Source organism: Mangifera indica, chromosome 1 (genome assembly GCF_011075055.1).
Source record: "Mangifera indica cultivar Alphonso chromosome 1, CATAS_Mindica_2.1, whole genome shotgun sequence".
Lineage (NCBI taxonomy): Eukaryota > Viridiplantae > Streptophyta > Magnoliopsida > Sapindales > Anacardiaceae > Mangifera > Mangifera indica.
The window spans coordinates 21,828,339-21,846,032 of NC_058137.1; the positions used below are offsets into that span (position 1 = coordinate 21,828,339).

General features: G+C 32.7%; 3 protein-coding genes across 4 annotated transcripts; 2 read left to right on the top strand and 1 right to left on the bottom strand.

Annotated features, from left to right (window-relative positions):
- Positions 1 to 1,381: 1,381 nt before the first annotated feature.
- On the bottom strand, positions 1,382 to 6,017 carry LOC123209183 (50S ribosomal protein L22, chloroplastic-like). 2 transcript variants are annotated; one of them, XM_044627028.1, is made up of 7 exons: positions 5,885 to 6,017; positions 4,961 to 5,116; positions 4,675 to 4,757; positions 2,971 to 3,132; positions 2,556 to 2,666; positions 2,021 to 2,087; positions 1,382 to 1,945 (listed from the first exon to the last, which is right to left on the bottom strand). In XM_044627028.1, the coding sequence occupies exons 2-7, from the start codon at positions 5,082 to 5,084 to the stop codon at positions 1,668 to 1,670; spliced, it is 825 nt and encodes a 274-aa protein (XP_044482963.1). In that variant the 5' UTR covers positions 5,085 to 5,116; positions 5,885 to 6,017; the 3' UTR covers positions 1,382 to 1,667. The 2 variants fall into 2 exon arrangements, with proteins under 2 accessions (XP_044482963.1, XP_044482954.1); XM_044627019.1 differs by having other exon boundaries at positions 5,861 to 6,012.
- A 206-nt stretch (positions 6,018 to 6,223) lies between these two features.
- LOC123195161 (fra a 1-associated protein) lies at positions 6,224 to 10,222 on the top strand. The gene is made up of 2 exons (XM_044608794.1): positions 6,224 to 6,511; positions 9,324 to 10,222. Exons 1-2 carry the CDS (start codon positions 6,282 to 6,284, stop codon positions 9,688 to 9,690), a joined length of 597 nt encoding a protein of 198 aa, XP_044464729.1. The 5' UTR covers positions 6,224 to 6,281; the 3' UTR covers positions 9,691 to 10,222.
- A 3,729-nt stretch (positions 10,223 to 13,951) lies between these two features.
- Positions 13,952 to 17,266, top strand: LOC123212271 (calcium-dependent protein kinase 26-like). The gene is made up of 7 exons (XM_044631366.1): positions 13,952 to 15,213; positions 15,423 to 15,566; positions 15,644 to 15,796; positions 16,047 to 16,162; positions 16,294 to 16,461; positions 16,576 to 16,800; positions 16,896 to 17,266. The coding sequence occupies exons 1-7, from the start codon at positions 14,343 to 14,345 to the stop codon at positions 17,019 to 17,021; spliced, it is 1,803 nt and encodes a 600-aa protein (XP_044487301.1). The 5' UTR covers positions 13,952 to 14,342; the 3' UTR covers positions 17,022 to 17,266.
- The last annotated feature ends 428 nt before the right edge of the window (positions 17,267 to 17,694 follow it).

Consider the following 17,694-nt stretch of genomic DNA (forward strand, 5'->3'; position numbering starts at 1 on the left):
GTCGAATTGTATATTAAAAGTTTAATTTATGTATTATATATCTAATATTATATTATATGATAAAACTTTTAAATAATAAAATAATAAAAAAATTAATTAACACGTTATCATTTTAAAAAATATTATAAATTTTTTTGAAAATTAAAATTTTTTATATACATCTTTATTATATCATTTTTTTTAAATATATCAATTTACATTTATAATATGTATTTATAATAAAATATGTATCATATTATATGATATGTTTATTATATTTTATTAATTTAATATATTTTATGATATGTATAGTTTTTTATTCATATTATATTATAAAATATATATTTTATATTATAAGATACTAATAACTATGATGATAAAAAATAATATTTCTATATCCAAAAGGTATATTATGCTTTTTGTGTGCATCAAATAAATTGTTTGTCGTTATTATGTGAGATATGTCGTTAAGGTTGTACTGGATTTAAATGAGACACAGTAGATCCTTTCATGAAAGCTCATGCCTACTTCAAAAGGCTTATAGTAATTTTCTCTAACGATGGGAAAATTTGTCTCATCAAGTGACAATGGTGTTATCAAAATTACAATTATCAAAAACATCACCCTTAGAAGTTTAATATATTTGATTGTGATAGAGTGACGATGGCATCAATTGTTGTGTTCGTGGGCCATAGAAACGTCCTCCATCTGTCTTTACATCTGAGGACCGGTTTGAATGACTGTTAGTAAAATTTTTTGTTGTGGCGAAGAAAAGTAGCTGAGTGATTGATAAATTTTGCTTTCAGAAGTGCTCTCAGTTTCAGAAGCAGAGTGTATGAGTTTTGTGAATTCTGCTTGGGTAAGGACGAATGGTGTGTTAAGATCCTAGGTGAAAATATAAGATTTAAATCTTATATTAAAAAACATAAATTTCTAATTTATAGTTTATATAGCGTTGAATTCTTTAATCTGAATAGTTAACTTTTAAGGCATATTTCTTCTAAGATTCATATTATTTAATATCAAAGTCATTATCATATCTCTCCACTATAATCCTGTGACACAAATAGTGATGCTAACATTGTAACATTCACCCAAGACTAATAGAGAGTGTTAGGGTGATAGAGTGATGATATGTTAAGATCTTGAATGCTCTTTTGAATAGTTAACATTCTTTCTAATTATTTTGGTTTATAAGGTGTATTCATATGTCTGTTAGACTGAATCTCATCGAACCTGTTTGCACTGATTTAACAACTCAAAATTTAAGCGAACATTGATAAACCAAACTGCTAAGCAGTAAGCAAGCAAGTCTCATTTTTTATTCGCCTAACTTTTGAAAACCTCAAGTGGTGATGGTTCAAAATTAACTTTCGTTATTGTTGAATTTGAATGTCAAAAGTGATAAAATTTGATTTACTTTTTATACAGTCTTCTAAAATGGTATCAAGAAACAGAGAATTATGGATATATGTTCATTACAAAAAATTATTTCATTCTACAGATGAATTAAACTGGAAATATGTTTCCCTGAAATTCTAAATTTTAGTGTTGGAAACCACATGCGGCCTCTGAAGCTATATTTTGGTAGCACAATTCTACACGATAATTCCTGCTATAACGCAGATCCAGGTCTCACAAACTAATAAAAACTTGCAACAAAAGGCCTAAACATGAAGAAATTAACCTTAAGCAGCCACATTTGGTTCATCACGGCGGGTTTTTCTTTTTCGGTTCCAAATTGGAGTTGTCTCAATAAGCGTATGAGGTACAAGCTGTTTTTCCCTCTTAGTCTTCTTGCGGAAATTGTGGACTCTCAACCGGGCTATTTGCGCCTCCTCTTCTGGAGTTATCTCCCTAACAACCACTGTCAAACGGCATTCTGGTCTTACTTTAATTCCACATTTTCCCTTGGCATGGTATGAAATCCTTTTCTTATAAAATCCCTTCCCCACAAATGCCTCAGCTGTATAGAATTAAATGTACAGAATCATCAATGAAAAAATATATATAGAAGAAAAATTCACTTGCAATTACTTACCAACAAGTAGACGATCAGGATCGAACCCATGATTATGAGTGGCATTAGCTCGGGCAGAGCGAATAACCTACAGAAAAAAAAAAAGATTTTAAACACATGAATGCTAAAATTTACATTCCTCAATTCACCGGAAACGCAAGCATTCTTGTGTTCAATCCTCTGGATACACCTTTATGCACTAATGTTAAAAGTTGTCTTAGTTCATGGGCAGGAATCATAATCTATTTGGAAAATACTTTACAGAATGAAACTTTAAAAATAACAAATACAGTCCACATCTTGTTTCACGAAGTGCATTTCTTTCTTCACCTTAGCTGCTTCCTGATTATAATTTTTAATTTATTTATTTTATTCTTGTTTTCTTTATTTCAAGATTTAGGAACTATTTTGACAAAGGCTAAAATCAAGAAAAAAAAGTTTGTCACACTATTGATTAATTGAGAATTTACTCTGACAAACCCACCCCATTATGACGTTAAAATTTTTTAAGTCTTCCTACTTGATGAAATCTACAAGAGTCATGTGGCTGGATAACCTGATAGACAGTTTGTGCTGCTCGCTTTATGGTCACTTGTAGCTGCAATAATGCATCTTCCACACGCATGCCACGTACCAATTTGGCAACCAAGTTAACCTTTTTAGGACTCTGAAAGAGCAAGTGAACTAAAGCTAGTCAAATGGTGAAGAAAAGGACCATGTAAACATATTGAGCTAGAAATAGCAAAATGTCCATAATAGAGATCCACCAATGTATATCTTTTGTTTGCACAAACCATGTGCAAATCATGTTCTCTCAAGCAATTTAAATTGGAAGTCTAATACATGACAACATTTTAAAGCTTAGAACTGTGAGCAGTCAACTTGGATAGAAGAACAGCAGGAATAAGATCCACACTTCAAAAACCACAAAATGAAAATAAAAGTTCCAGTCGTATTTTTTATGTTAGTACCTGTTTTATGCCCTTTCGAACTGCTTGAACTTTTGAGGGTTTAGCTACCACCTTCTGCTCATCAGTTTTTCCACTATCTATTGCTAACACAGGAGTCAATGGAGATGAAATAGGTGTCTCATTTGATGACTCTGCCAGTAACTTCCTTGAGCTGGAAATACCCTGTTAAAGTAACAACAATAAAGTTGATAAGACACAAGAAGTTATAACAGTAAAACCCGAAATAAGATAAAAATAAAATATATAAATTTTGCATCTTGAACACTTAACTAAAACCCCCATAATCTAAACAAATTCCTGTAGTTTGCGTTACTCTTTAAAATTTATATGTTTATTAATATAAAAAAATTAAACCAAACCAGTCCCAAAGACCTTTGTATAGCCCCAAGGGACCCAAACCAGCTGAACTACATAGCACCATAGTTGTCAAAGGCACGCCTCAGGCACACTTAAGTGACACTTTACTCAAGGCAACGGCCACATCATCTCAAGTATGTTCAAGGCGACTAGCGGTTCAAAGGCAGTCGCTTTTAATGCTTTTTCGATGCCTTGGGAGAATCTTTAGGCACTGAAAAAGCTTGCCTTATTATCACCTAGACTATCCACAACTAGATTATAGCGTTATCGACAAATTCTAGACAGTTTTTGGCATAGTTTTAGGCTTGTAGGCAGGTTTTGGGCAATTTTCAGTTTAATATGAGGGTTATTAACAATTTTTAAGGTCTCTAGTGAGATTCAAGTTTGTCGAAGAGATCACTAACAAATTCTAAAGTCATCGAGAGGTCAACAATGAGCTCTAAGGTTGTCAAGAGGTTGTCAGTGAGTTCTAGGGTTGTTAAAGAGATTTAAGGTCATTGTATAGGTTAACCGATCCTTTATAGAAGGTTGTGAGAGAAGTCTATGCATGATAACTAATTGTTGTCAAATCTAAGACTGTTGATACAGTTGTCGCTCAATTTTTTATTGTTGATGTAGTAACAAATAATTTAAATTTAATGGAAATGAAATAAAAATTAATAGAATTTTTTAACCATCTTTGGTAAAAAATTGACGCCTTCGCTTCGCCTTTTTCGCTTAGGCAATAGAACCTCTTATTGCCTTTTGGTGCTTTTCGCCTTTGACAACTATGCATAGCACCCACAATGCCTGTAGTTTACACATGTCAAGGGTTGAACAAGTCAAACTCAGGATCTTTAAATCATGCTTCCAGCAGATATATCATTTATCTTGAAAATTATTAGGAAAAGTGTAAGCTCTTGCTTGAGATGTTAGCCTCTGCTTCAACTTAAAAACCAAATAATTACACAGAGTTTCCAACCGTACAGGACCTTAGAGCTCAAGATAAGGAGTGCTAGTGTACAACAAAGGGTAGGTTGGCCATAGACACATGAAGAAGAACATCAAGCTAGCTGAACAAGGTTTGGCAAGAACAGATATCTAATTAAATTATCTTAAATTAATTAATCTTTCCCAATATCAATTCATAAAGTAGCCCCTATACGAGAAATCCATGCTAGCCATGTGTACAATGCTATCAGATCTACCTTAGAATCATGGACATTTAACAGACAATTTGCAAAACATGTGTGGTCTCATTGTGTGTCATAACTAAACTGATGCGTTGCTTCTCTCTATTACATTTAACACAGAGGATCAATCAAGCATATATCTGAAATATAAAATGGGAAGGTCATGCAAAATCACCAATTGCTGCAGATACTGATATAAAGGCCTCGAGAAGTTTGAAGAGGGTGATTTCCAGAGCCTTTGAACATGTGCTAACTGACCTGCAAAATTTTAAGGAGAATGATAAAAAGGAAAATTTAAATTTGGTTTTGCATATTTCTCTATCAACTAAGCATTTACTTAAACCTAGGAATTTGACCTTAGATTCTTATTCAGTCAAGAGGAAGAGTCAATAATATGATTTCTTTAAAAAAAAAATAAAGAGTCCATAATATGTTCCCATAGAGAATTGCAATAAGCTAACCCGGAAAAAGAGGGGATTCCACATGAGACAGAGAAGAAAACTTGGAAGATGCATTGAAATTATGTTCCACCCTTTTTCCAACTTGACGAAGAACAAACTGCAAATGTCTCTGCCACCCCACCATGACTTCAAATAGCTTAACAAAGAATTCCCACGCTGAAATATGTCAAATAATCTGAAACATTCAGCTATGCAAATAGATAAAAAAAACTCAAGAAACAGGAATACACAAGACAACATATTAAAAAGCTATAAACACTTGGTGCAGGAGACTAAAATTATAACAACATTAATTGACTGAGCAGCTTTGAACAAATTTACCAAACCCTAACAATAATAATGACATATCCCTCACATTCTCCACTTATTTTCAAAAAACACAGTCCAACCATTGAAAAAGAAAAATGAAAATTTCCAAAAATTTTGGATTACTTGCATCAATAAAATGCACTCAATAACGACATCTCTTAACTTAGTTAAAAAATTGGACATTACTCCGCATATCTAAGTACTTTGAGCACAGAACAAGTAGACTAATGCTCACGTGAATTACAAATATAAAACTAAAAAAATAATATTTTGTAGAGAATTAATTCGAAAAAAAAAAACATTTTTTATATTAATACCAAATGTACTTAGCTTTTTTTTTATTTAAAAAAAGGCTGTAAATAGTGTTTCTAGGGTACACAGCTTCATCCTCCTCAAAAATACTAAAGAAATCCAGATAATAAAAATAAATTAGGAGCAAAAAATAAAAACCAAAATAAAACACCACGCAATGGGATCGAACTTTGAAAAAACATTGCATTAACAATAACAATATATGAGGAATAAATAAATAAATAAAGTAAGCCGAAATCAACTTCAATGAATTGAATGAAACTTGAGAAACGAATATACCGTAGAGCAAAGAGATGTATTTACAATTAGAGATGTGACGGACGGAGAGACAGAGGCTACTGTGACTCTGGCTGAGAAATATGAGAGAGTGATGCCCAACGCAACAGAAAGGAGAACAAATGAATGGGTTTTCAGGCTTGGGCTTTGGTTTGGGTTTAATGGTCCAAGCCTCTTAGGGTTCATGGTATTTTGAAAAATTTTGTTAGTCGCCCCTAAATGTTATAAATAAAATAAATCTCTTATATGTTTAATAATTGACAATCTTATCCATAAGTTTTAATTTTGTTCATTTATGGGTGGATTTACTAGTTTTAAAAACAATGGGGGTCATGTAATCACTATATATACCAAGGAAAACCACGCAGATTGAAGTTACTTAAAAACAAAGCGATTAATTCGTGAGTTTTCTAGAGCCTAAAGAATGGGTTGGGTTTGGAGAGATGACGACGACGCCGCTGCAGACGGTTACGTTAACTCCTCTAACGGTGGCGGTTACGACGCGCCAGACTATTCTGTCAACTCATTGAACGGTGGAGGTTGCGCCACGAGAAAGGTGGTGAGATCGCAGTGCAGAACCGAAGAAGTAGAGCCCGGAAAGTTCGTCAGAAAGTGCGAGAAAACTGAAGAGATTCTCAGGAACTGCATCGGAAAGTAAATTTCTAAACTCTCGTACTCATTTAGCTTTGTTTTCGATTACTTTTTCCTTTTTTATTTTTGTGAGGAAAATTCGAAAATTAACGAAGTAGAACTCTTTAATCGATTCATTATATATGAATTTAATATGCTTACGATCTTATAGTTTTCTTGTTGAATTTTTATTCTTTCGATTAATTATACAAGTCGTACAGTCGTATGTGTATTGGAATATATGTGCTTGGCGTAGAAATTTTAGAATTTTAAAAATTAAATTGTGGTTTTTGAACATATAGGTAAACATGGAGATTGAAATCAAACTGTTGAATTAGTGAGGAAGATTGTTGTACATTGTGCAACGAACCAATTATGAGGTTCCTGTGTTTTGTGGCATACTCTCTTTGTCTGGTTTTAAGGGTATAGTATAGAAAGAATAACTAGGTTGGCCCAAGTGTGAAGTATGGAAGTATGGGTATTTAGGAGATTAATTTATATTTAAATATGCATGATTTTGGGGTTGTTTTGAGATTTTGAAAGAAAAGAAGAAGATATAGAGAAAATAGTTGCAGATACAGATACTTGTTCTATCTTGTCGGACATATTTGGTATGGAATGCTAAAGATGTGATCTCATTTCCAGTGCCACATGTTCATAATGTGTTAATAAGTGAAGATTAAGTAATCTCCGAAAGGGCTATCTTATTCACTTTTTTTTTTTTTGGTTTACTTTACTAGGCGAAAATATATTATTAAACCTATGACACAACTAGTTTTATGGCTTTGATATTGCTGCAAATTTGCAAGGGTTTTTGACAATGGAATTACATTATTTATATGAAATTATGAATTTGAGTTCTGATAGGTACCTTGTCTTCTCTTGCTCTGTTGAGCACCTCAAATTCACAACAGCAACAATTTCACCCTTCCAATCACCCAGAACTGCAGTGCAATATTTCTTCTCCAGTGACAATCAACCACACACAGAGAATATCCAAGCAATAACAAAAAGAATAATCAACACAATTGCACAGAATGTGATAAACCATCACATCAACATTTTATTGCTCCAAATCCATAGACATTTTCATATCAGATTTACATGTTCACAACAATAAAACGGTAAGCAAAACAGCCAAGCTTTTGAGAGGTCGACAATCTCCCCCTAAACGTTTATTGTCCTCTGAATTTTTCCTCCTCTTTCGATTCTCCTTCAGCTTTTGTTCCCTTTGCAAAACCCTCTCCCATGCTCTCCTGTTGCCACATTCCAGCCTTGACTTTTGTTGATCCAGCTTCCTCCTCTTCTTTGCTCATGCTGCTATCTGTCATTTTCATAATTTTGCTACTGGTCTTCTCATGACTCTTTTGCTGTTATTGTTTCCATTTGCGGGAGATATCAATGTTGCTGCTAACAAGTTCATTGATACTTGTTGATTGAAAAAGTTAGACTCCTCTTCCATCAATCTAAATAGAGTGGGTGGGGTGGGGGGTTTCATTCCATACAAAGCCTTGAAAGGGGACATACCTATAGCACTATGGAATGTCATGTTGTACCAAAATTCTGCCCATGCCAACCATTTTGGCCACTGTTTTGGTTGCTTGAAGTAAAAACACCATAGGTAAGTTTCTAGCCCTTGATTTACCGCTTTGGTTTGACCATTAGTGTGCGGGTGATATGTCACACTGAATTTTAATGATGTTCCTACAATCATTCATCCCTTGTCACACAGAACAGGCAGCAATTTTCTCCAAAACCAACCACACACGCAGAATATCCAAGCAATAACAAAAAGAATAATTAACACAATTGCACAGTATGTGATAAACCATCAAAACAGCATTTCATTGCTCCCAATCCATATACATTTTCATGTTAGATTTACATGTTCATAACAATAAAACAGTAAGTAAAACAGACAGGCATTCTTGAAACCGACACTCTCCTCCTAAACCCTTTCTTGTCTTCTGAATTCTTCCTCCTCTGTGGTTCCATTCCAGCTTTTGTTCCCTTTGCAAAACCCTCTCCCACACTCTCCTTTTGTCACTTTCCAGCCTTGACTTTTGGTGATCCAGCTTCCTCCTCTTCTTTGCTCTTGCTGCCATCTGTCAATATCATAATTTGGCTACTTGTCCCTCTACATGACTTAGCCCTTGTTTCCATTTGTGGGAGATATAAATGTTGCTCCTAACAAGTTCATTGATACTTGTTGATTCGAAAAGTTAGGCGGCATATTGTGCAGATAAAGCTTAGCGGTTGGCGAAGTTTGAGTGGTGGGTGGAAAAAATGGATGAAATTTATATGCCAGCATTTAGGGGAAACAGATGAGATTAAAACATTTATTGCTAACATCTTCATGCATCAAGAATTTATGTTTACAATTGAAGGAATGTGGAGAAAAACTTCATGAGATGGCCAAATGAGCTAAGTGCAGTCATCTATTATGATTGCACACGGTGATGCAGTAGACAAAGTTGTTGGATTTAGGTCATTTTGTGTTTGTTTGTGTTCTGTTGCATGTTTTGGATTGTAATGAGCTTAAAATTTGTAAATGGATGAAAAAATAAACTGGTGACTTCTCAATCGTGATTGCATCTTGCTGCGCAACTACCTTACACCATTATATTGGTTAAAGTATCAATGTCAACTTGGTCCAATTGGGCCATCTTTTTAATCTTGTATTGAAAACTAGCTGACTTGTCATCAATTATGGTAAGTGGAGTAATGCTCATCTAGTCTTTTTGGTTCTTCATTCCTTTTATTTATGTATTTTCTTTTTCTATTTTTTTGGCTGTTCCAAATTTCTCGTGATTTATTTATTTGTTATTTCATTTAGGCCTGTGGAAGTGATTAAATCTGACAAAGAGTACACTGAAGAAGATGTCACACAGGAGGTGATGAGAGGGTCTTACCCCTCTGGATCACATGATGCACCGTTTGATTTCCCTGGGGTTCGCAGTGATATTGACTCAATTGAACGTCACTTCTTTGGTGGGATCAGTCGCTTTTTTGAAGCAGCTGAAGATATGAAGAACCACTTCTTTGATGCATTTGGGTATGACATTCGATCTCCACCCTCACCACATATTAGGCGAGGGGTACCCTTTGAAGGCAGACCTGAGATGGAAACCTCTCCTAAACTAAATCAGCCTGACTCCAATCCTGGAAATTTTGATTTCTCTGGTTTAGCTAAAGACGTTTGAACATGAACAACAACTTGCACATGCCAACTTTCAACTTCTGAGTATGGAGATATATTTTAGTCGCCAGAGTGGGACGACAGTTTCTTGTGATGTTGTTTTGGCTTCATGTGCTGAGTAGACTATGTAGAGTTGAAGACTTAATCAACTTTTGGATTTTCTGGGGTTGTAATACATGCATATCAAGTCTCAGCCTTCTATAATTTTTGTACCGTTACAGGCATATGTGGATTGAATGCGATAATTTTTATAGATCAAAGAAATTCTTTTAGTAAAAAAATGAATATTTGTTGGCAATACAGGTGGCATTTGAAAATGACTAGTTGAAAGGTACCTGGGATCGATTTCTTTTGGATCCCATTAGATGAAGAATGAGGTTTAAAATATCTAGGAGCACTGGTCATTGTTATTATTCATAGAGGAAGCAAATTCATACTTTGTCGGTTGGGTGGTACCTTAATCTTTTCTTCTTTCTAGTTATTGTACATGTGAAAACAATTTTTTATTTTTCTTTGATGGCCTAAAGACTTATTCCCATGGATCTTGCTCAAGGTTTAGTGTATCTTCGAACTTTCATTTACAAAGTTTTAAAAACTCAAACATTCACTTATAACCAATTAAAACTAATAAAATCTATTAGTTATAAAAATAAAATAATTATTTAATAAGTGATATTAAAAAATATAAAATTTTATATTATTTTCTTTCTTGATTTAAAAAACTAATAATTTCTCTTTAGAATTAAGTTTTGAAAAGTTACATTTTAATTCTTAAAGTTTTAAATTTCTTCAGCCAATGATGGTCACTGTCTCCCTCTCCAGCTTTTTCTCTTCCTCCAATGCTCTTGCCTAACAGATAAAACCTTCATCTATGGGATGAAAGGGTCGTCCAAATGAAGACAAAAACAATTCTTTTGAAAATCATCAAAGAAATTTGAAACCTTCAAAAATATATATATAATTTTTAAAAATTTAATCTTAAAAAAGAAATTATTAATTTTTTAAATTTAGAAAAAATATATATAACTTTATATTTTTTAATATTATTAATTAAATATTAATTTTATTTTAAACTAATAAATTTTATTAATTTTAAAATATTTAAATCTTTAAAACTTTCCTAACAAAATTCAAAAATACGTTAAAGCTTTGGAGAGAATAAGTCTTTTGGGCCTTCTAACTGTTTCTCGTATATCATGATTAGTTTATTGGATAAACGAATGAACTCGTGTTGCACAAATCTCACACCTATCGAGCTTTCTATATGTTTGGTAAATTGTATAATAAAGCACGTGCGTTTTGAACAAGTATTGAGTTAGTGGCGACCCTTCACGTCTTGTTCAATTGTCATCCATTTGCCTGACCACTTTTTCATTCTTTCTTGACCAAATCACACTGTTCCTTCAAAACAAGGCAGCCAGGTCGTGGCCACCTATTTCATTCTTATAAAGGCTTTATTCAGTTTGGAGTTCATTCATTATCATCAGTCCTAGTCAACACCCAATTATCAATAATTTGGGTTAAATCAAAGTTTAATACTAATAAATTTATTTTCCTGTAATTTATATTTTTATTAGATGTGTCATAGAAATTTTGTTAATTTTTAAGATTTTCCTTAAAATCAAATTAAATAGATACATAAAATATGAGTTTTTTTTAACAAGAAAGTTATTTATATTTATTAAATGGGTAAACTTTAGAGTACAGTGATATATCAGATTAGTCAAAAGTTTCATTTGTGTGACAATAACTCAAATTCAGATTTTTTTTCTAAGAATTTTAATATTTTATTTATTTTATTAGCCTTTAGGGTTGAAAAAAAAATAAATTTAGTCTAATAATTATAAATTTAATAATACTTAAATATTTTTATAAAAAAATTAAAATCTTGCATTCTGGTTAGAGAATTATTATATATTTTATTATTTTTGAGAGAGTAGAGTTAAAACTTATCGAAAGGAAGCATCTTACTTTTTTATTTGAGTATTGTGAATCAAAATTTTAGTTTTAACTATATTTTTATGGCTTTAAATATTAGAAAAAAATGTCATTTTTTGGTATAACTCGGGCCTTGTTCATATTAATTGGACAAATAAATTTGGAGTATAGTAATTAAATCTACGATCACTGTATTAGATAAGTTAAAGTTTTACAATAATAATAAAAGTTCAAGCTCAAATTTTCTCTTTAAAAATTTTAATGTGCTACTAGTTTTGTTACATCAGGTAAGAGTATCATATTATTTTTTTGTTAATCGGAGACTCTATCCATATTTGTTAGACAGATAAACTGGGATATAATGATCGGCTCTACAACCACTGCATCAAATAACTCAAACCTTCTCCCTACAAATTCTAATACTCTACTAGTTTTATTATATCAAGTAAGAATGTCAATTTTTTTGGTTAACCAAAGATCCCGTCTGTATTTATTGGACAGATGAACCAATAGCATAATGATTGAACCTACAACCATTACATCAACTTATCACCTGTATTTATTGGACGATTGAACCAGGAAAATAGTGACTAGACCTACATCCCCTGCATCAAGTTTCCGTCTGTATTTAATGGATGAGTAAACCTAAAGTATAGTGACTGGACTCACAACTACTACACCAAATAAGTTAAGGTTTGTCTGTATTTATTGGATGGATGAACTTGAGATATAATGACTGAATCAATAACCATTATACCAAATAAGTTAAAGTTTACTCATATTTGTTAGACAGGTGAATCTGGGGTATAATAATCGAACCATAATTATCACACTAAGAAAATTAATATTTCATAAATATAATACAAATTTAAACTCAAATTTTTATCTTAAAAATTTTAATGTTTTATAAGTTAGGCCAATCCTTAAAAAAGTGTTATATTATAGTTGTTGCAAATGAGAAGAAAAAATAATGATAAAAAAATAAAAAGATATTGAAGGGGAAACGTGTTGACCATGAATATAAGTTAATGTTGGGTTGTGTGAAAGGGAAATTAAAAAAAGTAAACTAATTTGACCATATTAATTTGAAAACGTTCGTTTAGTCCCTCAGGTTCTGTCTAAGGTCTAATAAAACCTGAAAGTATTACTCAAATGAAATCCTTATTGGTTAGAGGGGTGATGTCACCTCTAATATTAATCTCATTAGACCCCCTCTTTGAATAATCTCCCATTGAAATTTTCAAACATACATCCCCTTCAATACAGATGTCAAAACTTATACAATTAACTGTCTATTTTAATAAATAATATTTTTATTAATTTTTTAAAAAGCTGTCAATGAAGAGCTATTTATGTTGTTTATTGTTCTAGTAATTTTTAATGTGGATTAGGGAATAAAAAAAATTAGGCGTGTTTTGGACTTTTTGAAAAAATAATAATAATTAAGAACCTAAGTGTTATTGTCAAATTTTACTGGACCTAGATTTGTCCAGACCAGATGTGTTTACCTCGCAAGTGGGAACGCAACTAAATTTCATCTTGGGAAATGGTAATAATGAGATAAATATTTTTGGTCAACAATTAAAATTCACATTAATCCAAATAACTCGAAGCTGGAAGAAGTCAGCTTCGGTAATTGACTGTAAAGTTAGAGATGGCCACGGGTAAGAAGGGGCGAAATATCTTAATCTTTATTCTCTCATCTTTTGGAAAAATCTCTATTTTTTTTATTTTTGTTAAAAAATAATAAAATATTTATTAACAATTAAAACGTATTTATAATAATTTATAATTATTAAAAGTAATTTAATATTTAAAATTTTAAAAAATATTTAAGAGAGAAAACGGATCAAAGAACAGATGGATAAGAGTATCGTAATTATATCTCAATTGTGAAGATTTTAATTATCTTTATCTATATTTTAGTTAAAGAATTTTTTTCCTATTTAGTGAGGGAGGAGCCAAAAACCCGATTTCACGGTCAAATGATCATTTTCATGTAAAATTATAGACAATTTTGTAATTAAATATAACAAAAAAAAAATCATACAAATTATAATATAAACAAACTCAATTATACCAAACTTCCTAGCAATGTAACAGTTGTTTAAATAAAAGAAATTCATGTTTGATTTTCTTGTTAGAACCGGCTATGGCCGGCTAGTGATTCAGCCACATCTCATCAGCACAGCTTCAACCAACTCATAGATAAAAATATATAAATAGAATTTGTAACGCGTTTTTAATTTATTTTTATTCAGAGTTTTGTAACAGGAAAACAATATTTCGTATTAATCCCTTCTCCTTTATTTAAATCTTTGCAAAACCCTCTTGAGTCTCTCTCATCAAGACTTGGTAAACTTTTCTCTTCTTCCTTTATTATTATTATTATTATTTCTACTCTTTTCTTGGATTTTTCTGCCTTTCAAATCATTGGGTTTGCTTTAGAATCCGTCAAACTAAACTCTTTGATAATATTATTTATACGAGCCTTTGCATGGTTTGAGGGGTCCAAGGTTTTCGAGGAAGAAGAGGTGTCTCTCGTTTGGGTTTTTGTGAGAAATTTCTGGAAAGAGGATTCATATTTGGGACCCTTTTGGGAGATAAGAGATAGAGTTGTTTTGGTTTTTGTTGGTGTTGTAGTAATTGTTTGATTTGAAGCTGTTTGTTTTGCCGTTTAAGAGAATACGGAGGCTGTGGAGAATTGGTTGTTTTTAGATGGGGAATCAATGTGTTGCAAGGCCTTCAAAGGATTGTATTTCTCAATCGATTTCTCACTCAATTTGGTGGTCAAAATCCACTCTTGAAATGATTTCTCATACCAACAGAGGAGAAAGCGCTGCTGATGCAAAGTCTGAGACTAAGGAAACTGACGTCGATAGTGTTGTTATTTCACATAAACCTCCAACACCAATGAAGATAGTTAAAGATGGTAATTTGGAGGTTAAGCAGCCGAATCAGAAATCCATGGAAAAGACTCCCACAAAGAAGCATGGTTATGAGGAAACCAGGCATGATGAGCCTCCGAAACCAAAGAGGCCTCATATAGTGAAGAGAATGCCGAGTGCAGGGCTTCGCGCTGATTCGGTTTTGCAAACCAAAACAGGTCACTTGAAGGAGTCGTATACCTTGGGGCGCAAGTTAGGACACGGGCAATTTGGGACAACTTTTCTTGTTGTTGAGAAAGGAACTGGAAAAGAATATGCTTGCAAGTCAATTGCAAAGAGGAAATTGCTCACAACTGATGATGTGGAGGATGTGAGGAGGGAAATTCAGATCATGCATCATTTAGCAGGTCTTTCTAATGCGGTTACAATCAAAGGGGCTTATGAGGACTCTGTGGCCGTTCATGTTGTGATGGAATTGTGTGCAGGTGGAGAACTATTTGATAGGATTGTAAAAAGGGGGCATTATACAGAAAGAAAAGCAGCTCAGCTAGCTAAGACTATTGTTGGTTTTGTAGAAACCAGCCACTCTTTAGGGGTTCTGCATCGTGATCTTAAGCCTGAGAATTTCCTCTTTGTTAATGAGGAGGAGGATTCGCCTCTGAAGGCGATAGACTTCGGATTGTCAATATTCTTCAAGCCAGGTATGTATTCATTCTAAAACCTTTACCTTTCAAAATGGTTGAGTTTAAATTTCTAGTATAGTGTCAAATGACAGAGTTGTTTGTGTTCACGTTTATGAAATATTTGGCAAATTTGAATGTTGTGGGAACTTTCTAATCAATTTTAAGAGCTATATCTGCTCCCTTGTGATTGTTATGCCAATTTCATTACTGAGCGTCTTTAATTTCAGGGGATATATTTACTGATGTGGTTGGAAGTCCATATTACGTCGCTCCTGAAGTGTTGTGCAAGCGTTATGGTCCAGAAGCAGATGTTTGGAGTGCTGGGGTTATGATATATATTCTGTTAAGTGGTGTACCTCCATTTTGGGCAGGTAAGAGTTTTGAGATGTCTTTTGATAAAATACCTTTTAACATTTATATGACTAACTCTTCATCTTGTGATTTCCAGAAACGGAGCATGAAATATTTGAAGAGGTTCTGCATGGTGACCTTGACTTCACATCAGATCCCTGGCCTAATATCTCTGAAGGTGCAAAAGATTTAGTCAGGAGAATGCTTGTTAGAGACCCCAAAAGGCGGTTGACTGCACATGAAGTTCTGTGTAAGTCACAATTAATTTTGTGTTATGTGAAGTGAGACATTAAGGACAAGTTTTCAACACTCAGGAGGGATTTAGGAAAATTCTTTTCAGAAATGCAGACTCTTCACAGATGCTTAAATTAGCAGTTTCAATTTGACCTTTACCTTCTGTGTCCTGCATTTTGGTCGTAGAATGTAAAATCAAATTTGTTGATTTTATATTGCAGAAAATATATATTAGGCCCTGAATTGTTTGTTTTGGTTCCTTGCAGGCCATCCTTGGATTCAGGAAAATGGATTTGCCCCAGACAAGCCTCTTGATCCTGCAGTCTTAACGCGTTTGAAGCAGTTTTCTGCTATGAAAGGGCTGAAGAAAATGGCTCTAAGAGTAAGTTTCCTCGTATACATCATGAGCCAAATCTCGTATAAAAAATTCTTCTCAGTTCAAACATTTGTGTAAATATTATGCAATTTTTATCTTCAAATTGTGTCATCTTAATTTCTTTTTGTGGATTGTAGGTAATTGCAGAGAGCCTCTCAGAGGAAGAAATTGCTGGACTTAAAGAAATGTTCAAAACGATTGATACAGACAATAGTGGTCAAATCACATTTGAGGAACTCAAAATTGGGCTCAAAAGATTTGGTGCTAATCTTGATGAGTCTGAAATCTATAATCTAATGAAAGCTGTAAGTATTTTTCCCATAACTAAGAAAATCTGCAATAATTTCATATTACTATTATCTGCAAAACCAAAGTGACAAAAAAATCCTTAACATTAATCCAATCCTCTTAATTTGCAGGCTGATGTTGACAACGATGGCGCCATTGATTATATCGAATTCATCGCTGCAACGTTAAATGTAACTACAGTGGACCAGGAAGTTCATCTGTTGGTAGCATTCTCCTATTTTGACAAAGATGGCAGTGGCTATATCACTCCAGATGAACTTCAACAAGCATGCAAGGAATTTGGACTAGACGATACTTGCTTAGAAGACATGATTCGAGAGGTTGATCAAGATCATGTGAGCATTCTTACTGTTATTCAAGTGACATTTGGGATTCTGTTACAATATGTTGAATCAATTTGATAATCTAATAGTATTGTCTTGTTTTCCAGGACGGGCGAATCGATTACAATGAATTTGTGGCAATGATGCAGAAGGGCAACAATGATTTGAACAAGAAAGTTGAAGAGAACAGAGGTTTTGGCATTGGATTTAGGGAGGCATTGCCAGTTTGTTGACATATTAGTGATGTTTCTTTCTTCTTTTATTTTTTTAATTTTTGGGTTTATTGCTCAAGATTGTAATAAAGTTTATTAAGGTTTAACAATCTTTTAGTTTATAGGGAATACAAGATTCATACTTAACATTTTTTTCCCATCTTCTAGTTAGGTTTGTGATTGAACCACATATATAGAGCATACTAATGTATATACAAATTCTTACGTCATATGTAAAAGGAATACCAGATTAGGACTTTACTTTTCTCTTTGTTCTGTTATTTCTTTTAAGTTAAAAAGACTATTTTCCACCCAATGTTGTTAGAATGACAAAATTATTACTTTTAAGTTTTAAAATGTCAGATTTTTATTTATCATCTTTTTTTAATTAGTGAATTTCATTTGGTGAAAAAGTAGAAAAATCATTTAGGGGAGAACTATAATTTTTGAAAATATTAAGTGCGTTAATAAAAAATTTTAAAGGGGTTTTTTTAATTTAAAAAATGTTTGTGGTGTTTATAAAATTTTTAAAAAGTAACATCCCTTAAAATTGAACAAAATGTAATATTTTAAAATTAATTAAAGTCTTGATATTTTTAGAGATCTAATTGGTTAATTTTTAAACTAGCAAAAATATATTGGCTATTTGATATTTAATTAAATGTTAATGACAATTTCATAATTTTAATAAGTT

Coding starts and splice junctions, on each gene's coding strand:
- LOC123209183 (XM_044627028.1), bottom strand. CDS start 5,084: ATGGTGGGGTGGCAGAGACATTTGCAGTTTGTTCTTCGTCAAGTTGGA. Junction 3,133..4,674: donor ATCAGTATCTGCAGCAATTG/GTGATTTTGCAT, acceptor TTACTTTAACAG/GGTATTTCCAGCTCAAGGAA. Junction 2,088..2,555: donor CAGCACAAACTGTCTATCAG/GTTATCCAGCCA, acceptor TTTTTTCTGTAG/GTTATTCGCTCTGCCCGAGC.
- LOC123195161 (XM_044608794.1), top strand. CDS start 6,282: ATGGGTTGGGTTTGGAGAGATGACGACGACGCCGCTGCAGACGGTTAC. Junction 6,512..9,323: donor CTCAGGAACTGCATCGGAAA/GTAAATTTCTAA, acceptor TATTTCATTTAG/GCCTGTGGAAGTGATTAAAT.
- LOC123212271 (XM_044631366.1), top strand. CDS start 14,343: ATGGGGAATCAATGTGTTGCAAGGCCTTCAAAGGATTGTATTTCTCAA. Junction 15,214..15,422: donor GTCAATATTCTTCAAGCCAG/GTATGTATTCAT, acceptor CTTTAATTTCAG/GGGATATATTTACTGATGTG. Junction 15,567..15,643: donor TGTACCTCCATTTTGGGCAG/GTAAGAGTTTTG, acceptor TGTGATTTCCAG/AAACGGAGCATGAAATATTT.